At 33.7% G+C, this 26,035-nt stretch overlaps 1 protein-coding gene across 1 annotated transcript; it reads right to left on the bottom strand.

Annotated features, from left to right (window-relative positions):
• Positions 1 to 13,865: 13,865 nt before the first annotated feature.
• LOC131631981 (GRAS family protein RAM1-like) lies at positions 13,866 to 16,399 on the bottom strand. Its single transcript, XM_058902746.1, has 2 exons — positions 15,560 to 16,399; positions 13,866 to 15,023 (listed from the first exon to the last, which is right to left on the bottom strand). Exons 1-2 carry the CDS (start codon positions 16,397 to 16,399, stop codon positions 13,866 to 13,868), a joined length of 1,998 nt encoding a protein of 665 aa, XP_058758729.1.
• Positions 16,400 to 26,035: the final 9,636 nt, after the last annotated feature.

The following is a 26,035-nucleotide window of genomic DNA, read 5'->3' on the forward strand; positions in this document are numbered from 1 at the left end:
AATAGTAAGTGAATGACAGACTTGGTAGCAATAGTGTTCTAAATATAATTGTTAGTCTAACAGAGTTATATTTAGTAGAATTTTCAGTAGCAGTATGGAATTGAAAATAGCAGATTCAAGTAAATTGCAGAGTTAGTATTATTTGGTAGAGTTGACTGTAATAAGTTGCAGAAGTAGTAATCATAAATAGCAGATCGGAACTAAATTTACCGAGTAGCATAATTTAGACGAGTCCGTAATTGTTTCGGTATCCGTGAATTGGCGGCGTTTGGCGATGTTGTGGCGAAATGCATGTTACGCTATATTGTAATTTTGTGAATTGCAAGAAAATAATGTGACGTTTATTTATCAATAATTAATAATATATTTTGGTGATATAAGCGAATGCCTTTGTGACGATATTTGGTGACGTGTTTTTGATTTCTGCTAATGCAATAAATAAAGCGACGTTGAGTTACCCTAATGATCGGTAATATTTGTGATATAGGCGTATGCCTCGCGAAGTTGTTTTGCGATGTTTGTGATTTGTTGCACTTTATCAGTGTCTCATGATTTGCATGTTTTAGCGACGGCCTGGATTGACAAACAGCGACGAAGGCTTATGCATATTTTGATGCCTCTATTTATTGGCAAAAGGCGATGGGGGCTGAAGCCCTGGGTACCACATGCATGTGCATTTGTTAGAGTCGCACTTCATGTGTATGATTATGATGTTATGTGTTTTGATATGTGAACTTATGTGACTTGTTGTGAACTTTGAATATGATCTTATGTGAGATATTGTGACTTATGTTGTTGACTGTAACAGTGAAGTAAACTAGACGGTAACGATTATACCGCAAAGTGATGATTATAATGACTTGAACCTATATATATTGTTTATCATCACCCTGTTTATATTGTTAGATATTTAACCCCTTTCTTTTGTTTCACCGTAACCTTTATACTGGTAACGTGCAGGTGATAGCTTTGATGAAGATTTAGACGCTGTTAGTCGATTCGGTGGTCGCTCTGATACGTAGCACTCGGGGGATAAACGATTGTTTAGTTATTGTTTTATTTGCTGAATTTTATATGGTTTTGGTTTAAATTGTAACTTAAAGTTACCGTGCAAAGATACTACGACATTATTTGAATATTCGTGAAGTTTGTTGATTCCGTTGTGAGTTAATTGTTTAATTTGAACAAAGGGATTTATGAGTAATGATTTAATTGTCATTTTAAATTTTTGTGCTATGTATCTATGTGAAGGCATTTAAGCCATAATTGTTTTGAACGACGAATATGTGATATCCCAAATGATTGTATGTTTTGAATTTTATACTCTAATTTTCCGTATAATTAACGGGAAGATTTGGGGTGTTACATTGTCAGCCTCTGAAGTTCAAGAAGAATAGAACATAACATTATGTAGTACGAGGTACAAGGTACAGACGAATGTTTCGTTCCACTATTGAGAAAGGACAGACATTGCGAACTATCTTGTCTCCCACTACGATCAAGCCGCCAAACTTTTAGAAGTTCCAAAACTACCCTTCCACGGATATATTATTATATTGGCTATATAAAGGGCTTGAAGACTCAAGAGAAAGATGTAAATTCACGATCATATCCATTCTTGAAAGACTGTTCATAGATTTATACTCTTAAGTCTAGAATTTTAAATATATCATTTACATTCAGCTTATGTAGAAGCACTTATAGTGTAAACAAACTCTGACTCAAACGGTTGTTTGATTGTGCCTCAAGAGACTTATTGGTATGTAATCTTGAGAATTTTAGGACTAGAGAGTCTTAAAGGTTGTTAGTCACAGGCGGATGCTTTTGCAGGGTTAGTCACAGGCGGTTGCTTGAGCAGGGTTAGTCACCGACAATTTCCCGTGCATTAGTTAGTCACTTGCGGGTAGCTTGTGCAGTGTTAGTCATTGGTGGTTGCCCATGCATTTGTAATTAATTTGGTTATAGTGGATTAAGACCTCGATTGAGAGAGGCGAAATCTCCTTGGCGGTTGGACTAGACTAGCTTGGGAATTTCTCAAGTGAACTAATATAAACATACATTGTTCTTTCCTTCTTGCACTTTATAGTTATTATCAAGGGTAAATAGTTTTCTGTTTAAGAGGGAAGTTGTTTTTTATCAAAGTTTTGTTTGTTAAAAATCCTATTCAACCCCCCCCCCTTTCTATTGTTTTTAACACCTTCAATCCCCACCCTATCACTAAAGCTCTTCACGTTGAAGGATTAGGGTTTCACAGCTGAAATCCTACACCATTTTGAGCTAAACTCCAAGCATTCAGTACCTGCAATCAGAAAAGAGAAGGAGATTAGAAGAAGAATCAGAAGACCAAAGAGGAATTTGTATGATAAGATTCACTGCGGATAAGGTTGGTAGCCACTTAGATTTCATAATCTGATGCGTTTGATGTGTTGTGTGATTGATTGTTGTTAAATATTTATGTTTTTGCTGAAAATTTGGGGCTTAGGGTTTATATCTAGGGTTAGGGTTCTTAGGGTTATTCAAAATTTAGGTTAGGGTTCTATGGATCTTGTTAGGGTTCATGTGGATTTGGAGGGTGTCCTGGGTTTTTCAACTTCAGCCGGAAGTTGCCAATCCACGACGGCTATTGTGGTGGTGGTGGGACATTGGTTTGAGAGAAATGAAAGAGAGTGAGAGAAAACGAGAGGGAGTAGAGAGAGAAATAAAAACGGGAAATTTTATGAAACTTTTTTTTGACTAAATCCCCCCTTTGTCCCTTCGTTCGATGCGTGACATGTGGCCACTAGTTGGCCACATGATATTGATAGGTAAACATTATCCCTTGAACGCTCATACCCCATACACCCTCGGTCAACTTTCAATCATGTTCTTTTATTTCACATACTTTTGGTCAACGCCCCTGGGTTAACCCTAGAGGACCATACGATCACCATCAGACGATGGTAGCATAACTCAACACACCATAGAGCCATACTCTTCCCACACACAAACCAAGCAAACCCCAAAGTGATTATGGGTCAGGCCCAATGCTAAATGCACTCCTCTTTTACTCCCTTAAATATAATTACACCCCCTATGTGTGGACCTCAAAACACATGTTGGGCTTAAACCTTTATTATCTGCACTCCCTTAATTTACTAACCTTTTATTTAATTCATTTATTTAACTTTATTTAATTCATTTTATTTACTATTCATTTACTTAATCTTTTTATATCATCTTTCTTTTAATGCATTAATATTTTTTTTTAAATATATAGTTTATTTTTCCTTAAAGGAGAAACAATATATTTATAATAATTAACTTCTTTTTTATTACTAATTCATTTTAATAAACTTGTTCAACTCAATAAACTTTCTTGCTAATTTTACATTATTTTCAAATATCTCTTATGCATTAAAAATAGCTAACCAATCAAAATTTCTTTCTTTCTACTACATAAACCAAATTTTATATTATTTTCAAAAAGAGGATTGTGGATCTACTTTCAAATTAAATTTCAAACTACGTCTACGACTACGCAATTTTCAAACACAGACGAATTTTAAAGGATCATTCGAAAGTACTTTCACATTCCTCTAAAAAAACTAACCAAACATATACGAACTACGAAATGGACTCTGATTCTTCATAAGCATATACGTAGGCACACGTTTGCAAAACCTAAAACCATGTCTTATATATATATATATATGGAAATAATGCCTTTTAAATATCATCCTCAATTAAAACCTAAACCTAGAGGGGGTCCCCTTGAGTACAAGGGAAATAAAGGGTACCTAACACTTTCCCTTTATTTAATTGACTCACGAATCTAGAATCTCTAAATAATTAGGGTTATCCGTTATTCCCCCGTCCTTAGGACAAAAAGTAATGGTGGTGACTCTCAATTTTTAAGTCAATTGCTACAAACATAAACAACAATAATAACAAATATATTTTCAAAGTGATTCATGTAGAGTACTACAGATGTGAGGGGTTCTAATACCTTCCCTTTGCATAACCAACCCCCAAACCTAAGATCTTTGTTTATTTTATTATTTTTAATTTGAAAACTTCTTTGGGTTTTATTTCATTCTTTTTCGCATTTCCTTTCGAAACAATAAAGCATGGTGGCGACTTTCACTAAAAATCACGAGATGGGTCAATCCAATTGCCTCAGTCTCAATTTTTCGCCGCTACAGAAACTTTTCATGACGTGCTTCGCTACCTCGCTACTTTAGCCGGGGAAAAACACATTTCACGTCCAAGGTTAAAAGTGTTACTTTTTGTAGTGTACCTTATGTAAGTGAACAATGAGAAATGGCTCTGAAACAAATGATTAGGGCATACTAGCTTGGGATTAATCACAAATATTAACAAGCTTGATCTTGCGAGTGGACTTCTTAATCTGATATATCGATCAACTACTCTCTATGAGGCATGTCAAAAAGGGAAACTTGCGAAAACCTCTTTTTATTATAAAAACATCCTCTATACCATACATCTCTTAAACATTAATATATGTTAGCCAGTGAAAATGTAATCATTCAATGGTAAGAAATATGGACTAGTCATTATTAATGACTATAGTAGATGAACATGAGTAAAATTCCCAAGATACAAGAATGAGTCTTATTATGTGTCTCAATATTTTGCAAACAAGTGCTTGTTAAAAAAATACTTGCAAATTGAAATCATTAGAAGTTGGGTTAAATATGTTTGTAGTCCCTATAAATATTGCGGTTTTCAAGTTTAGTCCCTCTAAAAATTTCCTTTAATGAATCATCCCTCTAAACTTTTCCATCCATAACATTAGTCCCTACCGTCAATCCGAGCTAACGGCAGCCTACATGGCACTACACGTGTAATATTTTGTCATTTAACATTATATTTTATAGAGTATTAATTATTTAATCAAATCATACGTGGCTCTCATGAGTTATTAAACCAAAATTTTGTCCCCAAAATAATTTCCTTGACCTAACTCAGTTTCTAATGCCTCCGCTTGGGTTCTTCTTCTTCTTCTTCTTCGTTACATCATCTTCTTCCCCCTTCATCTTTCTTCTGGTATTCCATGGTGATTTCAAATTCAAGCTCCACAATAAGCGGTACGTATGTGTAATTGCAAGCTTCTCAATCATACTTGGTTTTGATGAAGACAATGTGGATATCAACTTTCATAAAGGATGTGCAAAAAGAATATCAAGTATTAAGCAAATTCATACCATTTCAAGTCTTGAAGAAATTGTGAAGATTTAAATCAAGTCAAAGCGTCAAAGGTATAAATAATTCTCATTTTGATATATAAATATTCACAAATATATCCCACATGCATTTCATAACTTACTACAAAGTTTCATACATTAATTACCTTTGAAACCTTTTTTTCAATGTCAAAATCCTAAGTAAAGGTTCCAGGAACCGGTTCCTCCCTAGCTGGGAACCGGGTTCCAGCTTGCAGCATTTCTTCAGTTCTGTGGTTTACCACTAGGAACCGGGTTGTCCCTATCTGGGAACCGGTTCCCATGTACAAAAATTCAAATATTCTGCTGTAACGTTCAGCAGGAACCGGGTTGTCCCAGGCAGGAACCGGTTCCTACTGAACCAGTGTGTTTTTCTCTTGCATGTTTTCACCCAAACGAAAAAATATATTTTCTTCACTTAATCATTGCATTGTTTCATGGAAAAATGACCTTTCAAAAGGGTGTTTAACACACTATATATTCTACATCTTTCATATTCATTATTCACCTTCTTCATTAACAATTCATAAGCATAAAATTCTTCATCTTTCAATATCTTCAAGTGTTCATTCAAATCAGAATTTTTTAGTGAAACTTATCATACACATTTTCATTGAGAAATCATTCTAAGTATCATGCATACATTGTGAACACTTATATACCTATTGAGAATTGTTTACTTGAAGAATAAGATCAATCCAAGATTGATATTGCTCTACATATTTCATCATAAACTCTTGTATAAATTCAAAAGAATATTTTTCCTTACTATCCAGGATTGTTGGAAGTAAGTGTTTTGTTTGAAGAGGATTGTTCTTCATTCACATTAGTGTTGCTTGATCTTAAAGGTGTTAAGAACCTTTGATCACCCTATAGGTTAGATAGTAAGCATAGGCTTGTACAATCATTCTAACTATAGTGAAATCTCTTTCGTGTTTGAAAGGGGACTGGAGTACTCTCGGATTGTGAGGGGAACCAGTATATATCGTTGTGTTCTTTACCTTTCCGTATTTTATCGCTTTCATCACCATTACCAAGAAAAAGATAAGAACCATCCAAAACCTTAAAACACTTAACCAAAAATTATTAGAAGTATTCTCATTAAACCGATTAATTTTTGAAAACCTAATTCACCCCCCCCCCCCCTCTTAGGCATATCTGATACTTACATTTGGCATCAGAGCAAGTTATAGGTAACTTGTTCCTAAAGATCCAGAATGGCTTCCGCAAATCCGGTTTTCAAAGATGGTGGTAGTAACAACAAGCCTCCATTATTTTGTGGTGAATAATTTGACTTTTGGAAAATACGAATGAAGGCTCATTTAGAAGCACAAGGAGAAGAAGTGTGGGAGGCTGTCCTAGAAAGTCCTCATGTTCCTGTAACTGTCGTCGATGGTGTTGGGTCAAACAAACCTAAATTGTCATGGGATGATAACGATAGAAAGAAGGTTCTTGCTAACAAGAAGGCTATCAATATTCTTCAAAGTGCTCTTAGTATGGATGAAATTTTTCGAGTATCGGCATGTACATCGGCAAAGGAAATATGGGATACTCTTGTAGAAACTCATGAAGGTACCACTGAAGTTAAAAGATCAAGATTGAATACTTTAAGTCAAGAGTACGAACTGTTTAGAATGAAGTCCGGAGAAACAATTCTTGATTTGCAAAAACGATTCGTACATTTGACAAATCACTTGAAGGCACTTGGTAAGACCCTTACTACCGAAGAACTTAATCTTAAGGTGCTCAGATCTTTAACAAGGGAGTGGCAACCAAAAGTGACGGCGATATCCGAAAAGAAAAATCTGTCAAAATTGACTTCCACAACATTATTTGGAAAGCTTCAAGAATATGAGGCGGAACTTGGAAGATTGGAAAAGCATGAGAACTTAGAAAAGAAATCCAAAGGCATTGCATTAAAGGTATATTCAAAATAAAGCCAAATCAAAGATGCATCGGATGAAGATGAAAACTTCTTGCTTCTTGTAAAAAGGTTAGGCAAATTTTATTGGTCATAAAAATAATATTGATAATGCTAACTATGTCAAAAGAAAGAAGTTCTCAAAGCATAAGGATAAAGAAGCATCCACTTCATCACAAGAAGTTACATGCTATGAATGTGGGAAACAAGGACACATAAAGCCGGAATGTCCAAAACTTTCTAAGAAGAATGGATTCAAAGGCAAAAAGGAGTTCAAAAATAAAAAGGCCTACATAGCATAGGAAGATAATGAAGTAAGTTCCTCATCGGACTCCGATAGTGACGAAAGTGCAAACCTAGCACTAATGGCATCACACCACTCAAACGATGAAGAAGGCGAGGTTAGTTATGATGATTCTCTTTTTGATAATGGTGCACAAGGTGCAATAGATAAATTATTAAAAGAGTGCAAAATTCTCTATAAAACTATTTCATCTCAAAAGAAAATAATATCATCTTTAGAAGAAAAGTTTAAAATAATTGAAGAACATAAAGATGCAAAAGAGAAAATGATTAGTGTTCAAAAAGATAATGTTGCATGCAAGAATTGTGAATCACTTTCCTTCCAAGTTGTCCAATTAAAACGTGTTTTAGAAAGATATGAAAATGGGAAAATTGGATTGGAAAATGTTCTTAGCACACAAAGATACTCCAATGATAAAAGCGGACTTGGCTTTTCAAAATTTGATAAACCAAGTTCCAACAAGACTATCTTTGTCAAGGCTAGTAACCAACCAATTCAAGAGAAAGTGAACAAGTCTAAAGTAATGCAACATTATCCTAAAAGGAAGAACTTTGTTAAAAATAAATCTTATCGTCCTAGATATAGAAGTAACTTTGAACCTACTTGTTTTTATTGTGGTATTATTGGTCACACACCCAACGCTTGTTATGTAAGAAACTTTAGTGTACCAAGTGGACATTATGTATGGGTTAAGAAAGGAACTAACTATGATGGACCCAAAGCCACTTGGGTACCTAACAAAACTTAATTTGTTTTGTATGCATGCTTGAAGACCACTTCAAACCTTTGGTATCTAGATAGTGGTTGTTCAAAGCATATGACGGGAGACCTAAACCAATTTTCAGATCTAAGGCTAAAGGCCAAGGGTTTTGTCACTTATGGAGACAACAATAAGGGAAGGATCCTTGGCAAAGGCAAAGTTGGTGCACCACCTTTCACATCCATTGAAGATGTTCTTTATGTTGAAGGACTAAAGCATAAATCTTCTTAGCATTAGCCAACTTTGTGACAAAGGCTTCAAGATCAAATTTACTAAAGAGGAATGCTTGATCATTGATGAAGTCACCAATGAGGTAAAACTCAAAGGTACAAGAATTAATAACATTTTTATGATTTCTTTAAATGATTTATCTTTGAAAGTAAAATGTCTTTTGGTAAACAACAATAATGAATCATGGTTATGGCATAAAAGAGCAGCTCATATTCATATGGATCATTTAAATAAGTTAACCAAACATGATCTTGTTATTGGCTTACCTAAGATAAAGTTTGTCAAAGATAAATTATGTGATGCTTGTTAAAAGGGAAAGCAAACCAAATCATCTTTCAAACCAAAGAATGTGGTGACTACAACAAGACCACTTCAATTATTGCATATGGATTTATTTGGTCCATCAAGGACAAGAAGATTCGGAGGTAATGTATAGGCTTTAGTTATTGTTGATGATTATTCTAGATATTCTTGGACTTTGTTTCTTGTGCAGAAAAGTGATGCTTTTAAAGCCTTTAAGAAGTATGCAAAACAAATCCAAAATGAAAAGTCATTAAAGATTGTATCCATAAGAAGTGATCATGGTGGAGAATTTCAAAATGCATCATTTGAAGAATTTTGTGAAGAACGTGGTATCTCTCATAATTTTTCAGCACCAAGAACTCCACAATAAAATGGAGTAGTTGAAAGGAAGAATAGGTTTCTAGTGGAACTTGCAAGAACAATGCTTAGTGATGCAAATCTTCCTAAATACTTTTGGGCGGATGCGGTTAGTATGGCATGTTATGTTGGAAATCGAGTAATCATTAGACCTATCTTAAAGAAAACTCCATATGAACTCTTCAAAGGAAGAAAGCCAAACATTGCTCACTTTCACATTTTTGGATGCAAGTGCTTTGTTCTCAACAATGACAAAGACAATCCTGGTAAGTTTGATGAGAAATCCGACGAAGGTATATTTCTTGGTTATTCTCTTTCTAGTAAAGCATATAGAATTTATGATAAAAGAACTTTAACTATTGAAGAATCTATGCATGTATCCTTTGATGAGACTAACACCTCTAAGGAGGAAATAGTTGTTTGTGATGATGATGATCCTTTAGATTTACCCCCAGAAGAACTTTCAAATGATTCAATTGTGAAGGCACCGGAAGTTCAACAAGAAAGTGTACAACAAGAATCAAACACCAATGATCTACCAACAGAATGGAGAACTCATAGAGACCATCCTATTGATAAAGTTATTGGTGATATTAGCCAAGGAGTTTCAACAAGATTAAATCTCAAAGATGCTTGCTTACACATGGCTTTTGTTTCTCAAATTGAACCTTCTAAAGTTGATGAAGCCTTAGGAGACGATCAATGGATAAATGCAATGCAAGAAGAATTAAATCAATTCGAGAGAAATCAAGTTTGGGAACTTGTTCCTAGACCAAGTAATAAACACATCATAGGTACCCGATGGGTGTTTAAGAACAAACTTGATGAGAATGGTATAATTGTTCGAAACAAAGCAAGATTGGTGGCCCAAGGTTACAATCAAGAAGAAGGAATCGACTTTGAAGAAACATTCGCTCCGGTTGCAAGGTTAGAAGCTATTCGCATCTTACTTGCTTATGCATGTTCATTAAATTTTCAGCTTTATCAAATGGACGTCAAGAGCGCATTCTTGAATGGCTACATCAATGAAGAAGTCTATGTCAAAAAACCCCTGGGATTTAAAGACTTCAAGAATCCTTCACATGTCTTTAAGTTGAGAAAGGCTCTTTATGGCTTAAAGCAAGCACCAAGAGCATGGTATGATAGACTTAGCAATTTTTTGTGTGAAAAGGGTTTCGAAAAGGGTAAAGTTGATAAAACTTTGTTCATTACGAAAATCAAAAGTAACACTTTATTGGTTCAAGTCTATGTTGATGATATCATTTTTGGATCGACTAACAAAGAAATGTGTGAGGAATTCTCATTGATGATGCAAGGAGAATTCGAGATTTCTATGATGGGAAAGATGAACTACTTTCTTGGATTACAAATTAAGCAACTCAAGGATGGAATATTTATCAATCAATCCAAATATTGTAAAGAATTATTGAAGAAGTTTGATATGGATAACTGTAAAGCAATGAATACTCCAATGGGCTCCGGTACATATGTTGATCAAGATGAATCCGGTACTCCAATTGATATTACTAAGGTAGTGTTTGCAATTTAATTGGTTATTCTGACGCGGATTATGCAGGTTGTAAAACTGATCATAAAAGCACAAGTGGTACTTGTCACATTCTTGGAAATGCATTAGTATCATGGGCTTGTAAAAAGCAAGCATGTGTTGCTCTTAGCACGGCCGAAGCAGAATACATAACAGCGGGTAGTTGTTGTGCACAAATTCTATGGCTTAAGCAACAACTTCGTGACTACGGACTTGATCTCGATGCATTCCTCTTCGATGCGACAACACAAGTGCAATTAATATCACTAAAAATCCGGTCATGCACTCACGAACCAAACACATAGACATTCGACATCATTTTCTCCGAGACCATGTCCTTCAAGGAGATGTCGAAGTCACATTTGTGGATACTCATAACCAACTTGCAGATATCTTCACCAAGCCTCTTCTAAAAGAATCGTTTTATAAAATTCGACGAGAGCTTGGAATTTTAGATGAAGGTGATATTTAATTATTTTCTTCATTACCATAAATCAAAGGTACACATTTCTAACAATTCATGTGTGTCAAAAAGTACTTTATTTATGTTTATATATTATGTCTTGATGTTTATATGTGTTATATATGCCTTCTATTTCATAAAAATCAAGTTTTTGGACTTTTTCTGTCCAGGAACCGGTTTCCATGTAGGGAGGAACCGGTTCCCCATAGTAAATTCCAGAAGCGTGACTTTTTTTATGTTTCAGGAACCGGGTTCCATGTAGAGAGGAACCGGTTCCCACGTATTTTTTTTAGAATTTTCTTGCTTTTATTGTGGCTGTTACGTGTTATTTATTTTATTTTTATTTTTTTTCACTTATTCTTTTATATCTCTTAATTACACTTTATATCTTTTCACCACACATTTATCTTCATTCTTCACATACATTCATCTTCATCTTCTCCAAACACTCTTCCACCTCCATTGTCAAACCCCATAAAAAGCTCCACTATCTCACTTTAACCAACAAATTTTAATTACCCACTACCTCAAACCTCTATATAATCTTCCATTCTTTCACATATCTCACTCAAATCTTCCTCCACTCTCCAAATCCGAAAATCCCAAACCAAAACCCTAACTCTCAAATCCTCCTTCAACCATGGCACCAAGAGCTACAAGGAATGCAAAAGGGAAGAACAAAATTGGTGAAACTAGTGAAGAACCTCAAGAGCTTCCTCAAACGGTAAAGAGTCGGAGAATCACTTTCAACATCCGGAATAGGAATCTCCTTCTGGCTAAGTACGGTAAACTCCATGATTTTCCAACTCATAGGATACGAAGAAGAAGAACAAAATTCTGAAGAAAAAACTGAAGAATACGAATTTTCTGGAAAAGTTAAAAAGATGTGTCTTATTGTTTCGTATAGTGCCACGTAGGATGTCGTTAGCTCCAATTGACGGAAGGGACTAATATTATGGATGAAAACGTTTAGAGGGATGATTCATTAAAGGAAATTTTAGAGGGACTAAACTTGAAAACCACAATATTTACACGAACCAAAAACATATTTAACCCTTAGAAGTTATTCTAATGGGGAAATTGAAAACAAAACCCTTTTGAAGATTTTTGTGAAGAAAAGAGATTTTCAGAGATTTCTCTTGTCCTAAATCTGTCTAGAATTGTTGGGGTAAACTAATGTAACTATCCACTACGACTTCTCATTTCCTAAGTCCCTAATGCCAAAAAATATATATATATTTAGAAGTCATATCTAATGACCTGATGTGTGAAAAAGTGGATAAAAGGAGCACAAGTGGCTATTTATTCAAGTTTCATGGATCACTAATTTCTTGATGGTTAAGAAGCCATATGTTATAGTTATTGGAGTAAAAAACATATGTTGTAGTAATTGTACCAATAAAACTCAAAATGTGGCAAGTTAAACTTTCATATCCACAAAGATGATACTAACTTCGCACAAGAATACAAGAATAAGGTGATTGCACTTGCGAATTAAATGTAGTGAGTAAGCAACGGTAATAGAGGGTGTGTAGAGCGGGACTTATTGGTTTGTATGCATAATTATAAATATAAGGTGGTAACTCACAGTTTACAAATATGATTATAAAACCATAAAGTTCCTCTTTCGAATCATCTACTCTTAGATGTGAGACTTTCCATGATTGATCCTACAACAACTCTATTTTAAATATGACTTTTTACAAGAAAAAACATAATTACAACCTTTGCAACTCCCCATATACTAGGAATATCTAATCACAAGGCGGTCCACTTTTCCATAAGAAACTCTCCATTTACTAGAAGTCTCCAATCGCAATGAACAAGGTTTTATAACACATGTAATAAAAAGACAGTTTTATCAAACACATAATTACAAACTCGCATCTCCCTATATAGTGGGGGTCTCCAATCGCAAAACAACCCGCTTTGTAAGAGCAACTCTCATATATTAAGAGTCTCCAATGACAAGTTTTATACCGCATAAAACTAGACTGAAGCTCCAGACTAGTCTTGTCACAACGCGGACTATCATTACAATCTCATAAGTTTACCAATCAAACGAATAATTCACTACTATGACTCGGTTACTATCTAAACCAATTCTCCTAATTTCATAGACGAGAGATGTAATTAAACACAAACAAAACTATATAATCATAAATAGAAATTCATTTCAAAGACATTCACATAGAATTACATCACATGTTTATGTTTAGGGTAGAATGATATATAGGGAACCTAATCTAAAGGAACCAGTGACTCATCCTTAATGAAGCCTAATATGTTGCACGGTTCTTAGCAATTTGCCAGACATATTGGTTGCGATCTCTCATGAATGAATTACAAATCACCAACAACATTGCAGTCAAGTTGAAGATAGACAATAAGTTAGCCATCAATCTATTAAGAAATCTCATTTATCTTGAGAAAAACAAGTATATTGAGTCAAGGTTTCATTACCTTGGAGACCGGGTGAATTGATCTTTGTGATGATCTATGTATACATTATGTTAAATGAACAAAAACAATATATTGAAGAAAAATATATGTAGCATTTTCTATTAGTCCTTGATTTAAATTTCTACAATATTTCTGAAATTAAGTTAAGCATTTCCTTTTCTCATCTTTCTTTCATACATATAATGAATTACATTGAGAGAGTAATTAAACAAGATATTTGAAATAGCAACAAAAAGTATAATATTCAAATACATGATAATACAAATAAATTAAAAGATATATATGAAACTAATATTCAGCAGCGCCATGCAGAAGCAGCAATGATGGATCTATCTTGCCACCCAAGCAACAAGCAACCCTTGTCCTCAGTTAACCTATACCCATCACATGAATACAAACCCAACAATATTCTCGATTGCGTCACCGCATTCGGACTCAATGCTACTCCTTTGAACCCTTTCCCTTCCATTATCTTCCTCCATTTTTCCAACCTCTCATGTCTCTCTATCCTCTCCTCGCCTTCGCATGCCACGATGTTCCGAATCTCGGGTGCAAAGATATACTGCTCCACCTTTGCCCTAGGTGCTGACTCCATTGGAAATGTCGCGTCCAAGGAGTCGAAGATCGCTGAGTAGTAATGCAAGGCCTCGAGAAACCGGCCTAGAAAGTATGGCCCGTTATGGCTTGCTTCTTGTTCGACTAGCGTCACGATGTTAGGCGCTTGGTCTCTAATCATAGATAGCAGGTTCCCGAGATGGTTCCCGGGAACACGATGGAGGCGGTTAACTGTGTTAACCGCTAAAGCCTCGCCTACACGGCGGTTAAACATGTGTGGTTTAAGATCCTCAAGTTGTTCTCCAACAGGGTGGAACTCAAACGGGATACGAAGAGAATGAGCTAACTCGGTTAAGCATCGTCCAGTTTCTCTAACCGATTCAATGCACGGCCCGACACCTGTGATCCTGAGAAACGGAGCACCGCCGGGCCGTGCAGCCAATGCCTGCATGAATGCAGGCCATTGGTAACCCTGGAGGATATCAAGGTCGATGACATGGACACGCTCCTCAGCCTCGAACGCCTCAAAAATCGCTTGGTTAGCGGTGAAGTGAGCGAACTTTATGTAAGGACAAGCTTGATACACAATCTGGTAGATCCTAAGGACTTCCATGGCGTTTGATGGAAAGGTAGAGAAACTTGATGATGAGGATGATGATGAAGATGATGGCGGTGTTATTTTTTTCATTGATGATGACTTTGTTGTTAGGGTTGCAGCTAGTCTTGCACTCAGAGATTCTGTGAAACATGAAGCTACACGTTGCATGGAGTCACCTAGTGGTGTTACTACTCTGTTGAGCTGGTGTAGGTACCTTCTTGCTAGCATGTATTCTTCTTTTGCAACTGCTTCAGCACAAGCTAGAAGCAAGTGCACCAGTTGAAGTCCACTGTCTTGCTCCTACATATTGAATATATTATTTTTCTCAGAAAATCATAACATAAAAATTAGAGGTGACAAAACGGGTTCCTGCAAATCGGGCATCTCGTTTTGACGGCACTTTTATTCCAGAGCGGGATAAGGTCTTAGGACTGCACCATCTAATATGTCTGTCTGTCTGGATTTTTTTTCCAAGTTTTTGCGGGGTGGACATTAATATAAATTTTTTCAATTTTTAGATGCAGGTCCACCCTTATTTTTTTTTTTGACGAATTAAGGTTTTAGTCCTGCACTCACTCTCAACTATGTCTGCTCTATACAATTTTTACGAGTTTTTGTTGGGCGGACTAATCGGTTTGTCACCCCAAATAAAACCACATGTTTCATCATAATTAAATTAGTGTACAAAATTGTAAGTTAATTAGTTTTGTTCAAATTAATAATATTATGTTAGTTATACAATAAATTATGTTAATTAATTAAATTAAAGGATCAAGTGGCTTAGAATTTGAATTAAAATATTTAGGTGAAGTAAGACAAAGGAAAGACTTTATTACCTGTTCAATTCCAATTGGAATAGGAACTGTTAGACTTTGTTGTTGTGCTTGCAACTTTTGGTGTTTCTCTTGATACCTTTCTTGTTGTAAAGCTTGTGAAAGTGAAGCACTAGCCATAGATCCCATTTGATGATACATATCACTCTCTTGAGACACTTGAGAAGAGCTTCCACCACCACCATGCATAACTGAGGATTCCTCATACCTTGATGAAGAATTCTGCATTGTTAAACTATCCAAAATCGTCGAAATCGGTGTCTCCATGTCAAAACATTGATCATTAGAAGAAGAAATAGCCTTTGTTGATGGAAAATCAACATCAACTTGAAAATCTTCTAAGAACTCTTCAATTGCTGGCAAAGAAAGATTTTCAACATGTTGCATGTATTGATTGTTTGGTGAGTTGAAAACTCTATGAAGTGGACTAAGTCCTTTTCCTTTTTGTTGATTATTATAACTACTTAAACGAGGTGGTGAAAAGGTTTGAATGTGCATGCCTTGAACATAGTTACTACTATTATTATAGTTAGAATTATTGTAAGTAGAAGCTTGTGGTGAATTAGGGTTAATGTTGTTGTTCCTAATTGGTGATGATATCATGAAATCATTATCTAAATGGTCATTGAAAAATGATTCCCACATTGAACTATCTGGCGATTGGACTTCCACATCACCATCTAAGTCAAATTTGAGTGAGGGTAGGTTTAAGCTTTGTGGGGTTAGAATGCTACTAATTTGATCTAAGTCATCACAAGAATTTGTGACATTTTTCTTTGAAGAAGTTGGTTGAACACATTTTTCTTTGATGGAATTTGAGCTTCCACAAAGTGAATTCATCATTTTTTGGTGGCTAAACTTCTTTGCTACCTCTCAATAGAACAAAATTAAGGTAACCTAATAATATATATCTAAAAGTGATTTTTGTTTTTTTTTTTTAATCTAAAATTCTAAGGGAATTTTTCACTTAGGCTCTTAGCTTAATGAAGTTTGGTTGGTTTATGGAAAGAGCAATGTGTAGGTTTTCTCTCTTTTTATTTAGGAGGAATGCAAAAAAGTACAAAATTTATGAGAAAATTATGAGAGGAAAAGACAACACTTGATTCCAAGAGTTTGTGAGTTATTTCATGTAGTGTTAAGAGTTTGTGCTGGATTTTAAGAGGCCTGAATTTTGTCATATATGATCTTGTTTTAACATTTTACAATTAGAAGGCTTTGGAATTATTGTATTTGCAATAAGGGACAAGGTTTTGGTGGACCCCATTTTCTATGGGCCGGCCCATCTATTTACAAGGTTCTTTTCATACTCACCTTGGCTATTATGGGCATGAAAAGGCAAGTGTAAAAAAAAAAAATTATAGTTGAAGGGGGAATAACTAACTACTAAAAATCTATTCATATTTGTGCACTCGCCAAAAAATAGTGGATTTGATTGGGATTTTTAGTCTACCGCCCGCCAAAATTCATTTTTTTTATTCGTTCAGTTCGTTCCGCCTTAAATCTGTTTTTAAGTTAATTATAGTAATTTTAATTATTGATGGTTTTATTTTATATATTCATATGTGAATATATGTAATTTTTTTTAAGTAAAATTTGTTTAAAAAATGCTTTATTAAAAATTATTTTAAAAATAATAAAAAATTAATTAAAATATATAAAAGGAAATTAATCCATTAAAAATTGAAAAAATAATTATAAGTAGACAGGATGGACTAGATTTTTTTGTCCATTTTTATTTGACGGATTTGTCCGCCTCACTTTTTTTTTATAGACTTAAGACGGAGAGAGGCGGGACGAGAGATTCATTTTGCCACATTTAATCAACACACAACTTAACAATATCAACTTATAGTTGAGTTAAAATTTACAAACTTATAAATTATTTATTCAGTTTAATAGTTTAAAGAAAAAATTTTAATTTTAAAAATAAATAAATGAGATGTCGCAAATTTAAATTTGTATCAACTTACACGGTTTAACAAGAAAACCTATTTTACATGGTAGATTAAAAATATCTTTTGTCTTTTATTATTAAAAAAACGAAATGATATTATAAGCTATCACATGCAATGCAAATAGATTGCTTGCAAGTTGGAAATTGGAACTTCCACCTAAATTAGAGATGATTTTTCATTTTAAATACTAAAATGTAAATTTTAAGAGAATTTTCACCTCACCACTTAGATCTCTCACGCACTATTAATTTGACAAAATTGTCTTTCTATTTTCGTACATGTATTTTCGGAAGTAAATTTTTAAAAAAATTGTTTTCTTTCGTAAGTACATATACAGAAGTGTAAAAAAACATTGGAAAATTAGTAAATTCAAACTGGAGATGCATCTATAGAACATGTTAAAAACATAGTGTTTTGAAGATGTACCTATGGAACATTCTAAACTCCAATTTTTTTAACAAAAATGAAACATCAAATTATAGTGCAATTTATACGATGTATTCTTTTAGTGTACTATTTTACATTGTCTTAGGATTTATGATTTAGGGTTTAGAGTTAAATAAAATGAAACATCAAGTTATAGTACAATTAACGCGATGTATACAATGTATTTTTTGGTGTATTGTTTTTTATTGCTTTATGGTTTAGGGTTTAGAGTTTATGGTTTAGAGTTTGAAAAATGGAACATCAAAATATAACATAATTTATTATTTTCGCGTACTATTTTCCATTGTCTCAGGGTTTAGGGTTTAGAGTTTAAAAAAATGGAAAATCAAAATTTAACAGAATGTTCCGTAGGTACATCTACTGAACACTCTATTTTTAAGACGTTTGATAGATGCATCTCCGAAAGATCTACTGAATTTTGAATTTTCCTCAATTTTTACTATGTTTTTTACGTTTCTGTAGATGTACCTACGGAAGAAACCAAATTTTTAAAAAAAGAATTTTTGAATTCTATTTACGGAAACATGAGACATAACTGAAATTTCGGGCGGTGGTTAAGAAAATCAAGGTGTCTATGGAGAAATATTCAAGGTGTCTATGGAGAAACTTGAATTTATATATAAAAAAAGTATTATAATAAAAAAAAATTTATTGAGAACTACTAAGACAACTTTAGTACATACTTTTAGCCTTATGCAATGTAAACTTTTATGTTTGTATTAATTTTTCAAAAAATTAATACAATCGATTCAACTAGTTGGATCAAAGATAAGAGTTGTATTTTGTTTTATCAATTTTACAAAATACGCCAAAATTGGTGTAAAATTGAAAGAAGAAAAAAATGGATTGAATCATCTTAAAGCATTTGAACTAAAGAATTGAAGTCACTTTCTTAAAATCATTTCGTTCAAAGAAATACCAGCAAAGGACTAATTTTTTTTTAATTTTTAATTTTAAATAAAATAATAATTTATCAACAACAAAATTTAACACATTTATCTTAAAAAAAATGCATGTTCCTTCTACAACCACACAAATTTCTGTATTTTATCGAGCCAATATAATTTTTTTCTTCCAATTACGTTCACATCATCATCATTATTATGTCGTCCCTTCAAGCATCGTCACATCGTTTATTTTCCTTCAAATATTGATTGTCTTCTTTCACTTTAATATTGATTGTCATTTTTCAACTGTGATTCTCGAAGTCGTCCATCTTAATATTAATTGTCGTCGTTAACTATAACTTGTCTATCATAGTTTAACTTATATTTGCTTGCTATAGTTTCAAACTTATTTTAGGTTTTACTTTTTGTCGAATTTTAATTTTATTTGTGTATGAATTAAGTATAATAATATTATTTATTTTGGTATTATATGTTATTTAATTTTGATATTCTAAATTGTTTGAATTTTTATTTTTTAAATTAAATTATTATATATGTTATTTAATTTAAATTATTTTATTTTATTTTATTATAAAATTTTAATTTGTTTAAATTTCTTTTAAATTAACATTGAAATTAAGTATACTATTTTTATTGTGTTATTTTGTATACCATTTTTATTTATTTATTTTATATTTTTTTAATATTTATTTATTTATTTTATGACCGGTCGTTCATAGATTTAATTAGTCCAACAAATCAAATATTAAATCAAAACTATTATTGATTTAATTTTTGATATGATTTTAAAAATATTACATACCTCATTTAACTATCATTTTGCATACAAGGTTTGCTATTTGTATACTGTGATTTTTAAATAAAAAATATTTATGAACAGTAATGTGAATAATGCCGATGAACCGTGTTCGTGAATAGTATATGAAAACCAATTTTTAATGGTAAAACATAATTGGTTAATGATGTATAAAAAATTGGTTAATAAAATGATACTTCAAAGTTGGTTAATGAAATGATGAAGTTGGTTAATGAACGTCCACATTTTAAAAATGATTTAGTAGAAAAATAAAGTTGGTTAATGAAAAGTAAAAAATTGGTTAATAAAGTTATGAAGTTGGTTAATAAACGTACATATATTAAAAATAATTTTTAATAGTAAAACAAAGTTGGTTAATGAAAAGTAAAATGTTGGTTAATGAAGTTATGAAATTGGTTAATAAACGTCCAGATTTTTAGTAGTTATGAAGTTGATTAATGATATTTAAAATGTTGGTTAATGAAGTTATGAAGTTGGTTAATCACATTTTTTATCCATAACCCCTAAATCTAAATATAAAAAACATTAAAAAATTATTATTTTTAAATAATAATATATTATTATAATATTTCACTGTTCACTGTATTAATAAACAATAAAATAAACAATAAAATATGGTGTAGGTGTACTCTTTGGTGTAAAAGTAGCTTCTTCTTCTCTTTTTTTTTTTGCATACGCACATTATCTACCCTTCTTTTATATTGCGGTTTAAAAAAATGGGTCTTGCAATCTTGTAATAATACAAAATAATATCTAGTGTAGAAGGTTATCTTGTGACTAGGGATAGCAAAAATATCCATATGCGTGGATATCCACAGATAAAATCTGTTACGAATACGGGGCGGGTAGTTTAATAGATATCAACGGATAAAATAAATAGATATTTAAATATCCGTTTATTAATGGATATGGATATAAGTTTGAAGTTACTGTGCCCACGGATATCCATATTCATATCATTTCTACTCCTTCGTCGCCCGCTCTTCTACCATAACTCACATTCACAATTTCATTTTTTTTTTTGTTAAAAATAAAATATATGAGATATTATGCTTTGGTGAAAAATGAAGGAAATCAATTTGCTAAAATTTTGTTGTTAAAAATTCGGTAGAGCATTTTTGAAAAATAAAATAATTTTTTTACACCACCCTAAATTTGAAATTTTTGATAAATCACATAAAATTTTAGTATATTTTAAATTTTTTTATAGAATTAAAAATATATTTTTGTTTCAAAAATTTATAATTGAATTACCAGAATTTTGATATTTAATGAAAATTTTGTAAAATTATCAAATATTTCGTTCTTATTATCCTAAATTTATTTATGAATACTTTTAAAATAATAAAAAATAGGGATACCACCGGGTAAAATTTGATTGTGGCAGATAAAATTCTCATCACATAACCAATGTTAAAATAGTCTATAAAATACTAGACTTTAAAATAGCAATTATACTTTTATTCTTCGCTAACAACGAAATAAAAAGAATTCCCTATGCCTAATAATTATTAAGTAAATGTGTATGGTGTTGACAATTTCTTGAATGAATCAAGGAATAACAATATATAAATAAAGAGAAAATGAAAGGTGATGAAAAAAGACAAGAAAAGAGACATAAGCAACGTCGTCGGTGGGCCGCCCATACACCTTTGGATTTGCCAAAGGAATGAAGTGCTTGTCCAAAACCTTTTTCTATTTTCGGCGGCATCTATTTATCTCAATGTGTGCTAACAGAATTTTTAGTTATGACTTATGATGAGATATTATAACAAAATAGAATTATCAAAGTCGTATGATGAATATACCCCTATATATTTTTTATTATTCCTCTACATTTCTCTAAGTATTCTCTACTAGTTAAAAAATTTAACAGCAAATTTTGATGATGATTTTTATGTTTTTTGGGTTTGGTTTAACAGCGGTGTTATCAGCAAAGTTCTGACACTTAAGATAATGACATTCTTAAATTAGAGATTCTAGGGTTAGAATGTGAATTTTTTTTTGAATAACCAATTTTTTAAAAAAAAATTCCAAAAATAACAAGGTTTTCAAATTAATTACCAAAATGTCACTTTTTTGCTAAAAAATACACGTTGTCGCCAGCGGGGTGGCGACAACAATGGGCCCAAAACGTGGTCGCCAGTGGGCCTGGCGCCTACATGTAAATTTTAGGTGTTGTCGCCACCCCCCCGGCGACAACACCCCCCCATATTTTTTTTTTCTTTTTTTTTGTTATTTTTTTTCTTTAACATATTTCCTTCTAAATTTTTTTATATTATATTTTTCAAATATTATTTCAACATGATTTTTTTATATAATTTTTTTTCCATGGTATTATATTTTCGGTAATTTTTTACTTTCAACATTAATGTTTTCAGTAATATTTTCTCTTAAATGTTTGTAAATATTATTGGTTCCAAATATTTTTTCCATGGTAATATTTGGTAATTTCTTTCAATATGTATCATGAATCCATTATTTCTTTGGTAATCTTTTTTGTGTTGTAACCCATAAAATTTATAAAAAAAAAGTTCATTTCATTGAAAAAGTAAATTACAAATATCATCGAAACTAAAAACTATGTTGTGGAGCTAGATCCACGATTGGGACATTTGGTCCTATTATGTCCTACCTCACGACATATACTACACTTCCTCTGCATTTTTTCAGTTACGTCCATCTCGGTTCTAATACGCCTGCTGTTTGGTCGACCGCTTTTATTCCGACGCATTAAATCGTTATGCCAAACTGTTTCCCCCTCGTACACAGGCCAATATGCCTCCATTGCTACCACCGGAAAGTAATTGTCGTATACGTTGAGCAACGTTGATACTTTATAAATTTCTGATACCAAAGATAATGCATCAAAGTGAGTATGTGAACATGCTGCAAGGACATGGGAGCAAGGCATGCGATATGCTTGAAATTGGCCACAGTCGCACCAACGACCTGGGATATTGATGCGATACTCTTGTCGTGGAAGCCCCTGGTTATGGTCAATTGTTTCTTTGACACTGAAGGTGTGGCCATGACGGTCGAACTCGGTCACTCGATGAGTGTTACCCTTGGCAGATTCCTATTGTATATATTTCATGCAGACATCGCTATATACCTGTTGTGTTTGTAACACTGAATTCCACCTCTTACCCCGTGTGGCGAACAAAGTTGCCATCCGAAAATACGTAGCACTAACAATGGCAGTTACAGGTAGGTTTCGTATGCCTTTGAAAACCCCGTTCATTGATTCCACAAGATTTGTAGTCATGTGGCCCCACCTAGCCCCATCGTCGTATGACCTAGTCCATCTTGCTCTATCAATGCTGTCAATCCACCTCCCTGCATCTGGATTTGTCAACGCTATTTCTCGGCGGTAGTATTGAAATCCAGGTTGGTTTAAGGCATACCCCGCGTTCACCAAGTGGTTCTTCAAAAATTTATCCTTGATCTCTCTCATAAAATTCTGTGCTATATGCCTAATACAGTAGACATGCTTAGACGGAGGGTTGTGCCAACCATTTGCCGGATTGTTGTATGCGCTGTCAATAGAAGCGTGCCTGTCAGAAATCAAACAAAGATTAGGTTGTGGAGCGACTCTAGCTCGGAGATTCTTCAGAAAGAAACCCCAAGCAGCAGCTGTTTCTCCTTCCACCAAAGCAAAGGCTATTGGAAAAATGTTGCTATTTCCATCCTGCGCGACCGCCATCAACAAAGTTCCCTTGTATTTCCCATACAGCCACGTTCCATCAATTTGAATAATCGGCTTGCAAAAACCAAAACCGACGATGCATGGTCGAAACGCCCAGAATAGTCTATGGAAGATTCCATTACCTTCGAGAGGGGTTCCGTCCTGGGACTGTGCCGGCAGTGTCTCCAATATACTAACAGTCCCAGGTGAATACAATTGCAGTGCAGCCAGGTAGCGAGGAAGTTGTTGGTACGATTCCTCCCAGTTGCCGTAGACTCTTTCAATTGCTTTCTGTTTCGCCAACCAAGCCTTTCTGTACGAAGGTCTGTATTTGAACACAGAAACGCAATGAGAAATAATTGTCTTCACCTTCAGGGATGGGTCAGTTTCGACCAGAGGAATGATGGTATGACATATCATGTCATGACTGAGTTTTCGATGATCTTGCGCCATGTTAGTGGTGACGCAGGTGTGGGCTTGAGATATTGAACGTATCACCCACGCGTTAAACTTCTTTCTGAATGATGCCTTCAGCATGTATCCACACTCCGGGTTTTTGCATGCAATACTGACTCTCTCTGGATTTGATCGATCGGCTTTAAAATCAACACAATTTGCTAAGTGCCAATTTTTTATAGCCAACAGACAATCATCCTTCGAACGAAACGTGTCACCCTCTTTTAACTCCTCGCTTGACCTCATATATGGATTGTAGAGCATATCGGACGATGGCTCGTCCTCTCCTAAATTAAGCGTTGTGAAATGTGCCGGAGGTGAATATGCATGTGTATCCGGTACTCGATCCGGTACTGGAACTCCTTCGTCTAGACAAAGCTTTGACAGCGCCGCGGGCACCCGCCTATCCTATGGAGGGAATTCTAGAGGTCAAGGACGGCCCACAGATGTTGAAGACCCAGATTTCATTGAGGGGCCGTTGACTCAAGCACAAGACGAACCAAATAGAGGGGGCGTCGTTGCAGGAATAGAGGGGCATTACCAACTCGTGACCCGTCTACACGACCCATTAGACAACCTCAATGTGGATCGTACCATGGTCCACGTGGCGCGCAATAAGATTTTTATTTGTATCATTAATGTATTTTGAGTTGTTTTTCATTTTAATGTATTTTGTGTTGTTTTTCAATTCAATGTAATTTGTATTTTGGTTATGTTTAATATATTGGTATTATATTTCCATCTTAAAAAATATAAAAAAACAACTAAAAAAGTAATATAAAAAAAACAGAAAAAAAAAATGAAAAAAAAAACAGTTGAAAAAAATACCAAAAAAAAAAAGAAAAAAAATAGGGGGGGTGTTGTCGCCAGGGGGGTGGCGACAACACTTAAAGGAAACAACGTAGGCGCCAGTGGGCCTGACGACCACACTAAAGCCCACAACGTTGTCGCCACCCCCCCTGGCGACAACGTGTATTTTTTAGCAAAAAAGTGACATTTTGGTAATTAATTTGAAAACCTTGTTATTTTTGGAATTTTTTTTTAAAAAATTGGTTATTCAAAAAAAAAATTCTTAGAATGTATGTGTCGTAGAAGGAAAATTGAGATTAAACTATTGATTAACTGAACTCGCAAATAAGGAAGAGTCGTCACCGTTCTTTATTATTTCTAAAAAAAAAAAAAAGAACGAATAAAATTCAAAGAAATTTTAAAAAGAAAACTAATAAAACAAAGAGATAAGGGTACGGGGGTTAGTTATGCAAGGGGAAGGTGTTAGCTCTTCTCACATGTTTGGTAATCCAAAGGAACCTTTTGAAAATCTGATTTAAGACTAAAGCTGGTTGTTTGCAAAATGATTGTGAAGATGAGAAAAAGAAGTAACTTTTATGATTTTTGTGCTCGGCAAGACGTACTAACACCTTTGTAATTATGCTAAAGGAAGGTCATAAAAATTATGAGAAAGTGTCCAGAGCATTTGCAGGCGCAAGGGGTGTGCAGAGCATTTGTAGTTATATTAAAGAAAAAAACACGAATGTTTGTTTGATTGATTTTAATGAAGAGATATGTTGCCTTATTTGAGTGGAAAACACAACGTACTCTCTACAATTATGGGAAAGTGAGCATTTACATCATCTTTAATATGGAGAATTTATAGCTTGGATAGCATCAACAAGCATATCTCAACATATAAGTGGAAAATGTCAATCACTTTACCATGTTTATGGAAGTAAGAAGGTTTGCAATCACTTCTAAAATAAGACTAATATATAATCTTTGAGAAAAGGTTTTAAAAGAAAAAGTGCATAAAAGGCACAAAACGATTTGAATGAGTTTGATCGTTTTTAAGTCTTTTGAAATTATTTTGGTATATATGCTTAAGATGTTTTAGCATTTATTAAGAAAAGACGATCATTTGACAAAGTCAAGGTTTCTTATGAAAGGTTTTAAGTTTGAAAGAAGAAGGTTTTGAAAAAGGAAGAAGATTTTGAAAATCAAAGAAGGGGAGGAGATGAAGAGTCTATCCTAAAGCATAAAGTAAAAGTTATGACAAAAAAAATCTAACCACCAAAAAGCAAGCATTTGACAATAAGTCAAAATGAGAATTCTCTTTCCTTTGGATTAAGCCGCAAGTGAAGCATCAGATAAAACCAACCCATAAGCAAATGAAAGTCCAATTGCATCAGATAAACTCAAACCATCAGATAAACA

This window comes from Vicia villosa, unplaced genomic scaffold (assembly GCF_029867415.1).
Source record: "Vicia villosa cultivar HV-30 ecotype Madison, WI unplaced genomic scaffold, Vvil1.0 ctg.000892F_1_1, whole genome shotgun sequence".
Taxonomy (NCBI): domain Eukaryota; kingdom Viridiplantae; phylum Streptophyta; class Magnoliopsida; order Fabales; family Fabaceae; genus Vicia; species Vicia villosa.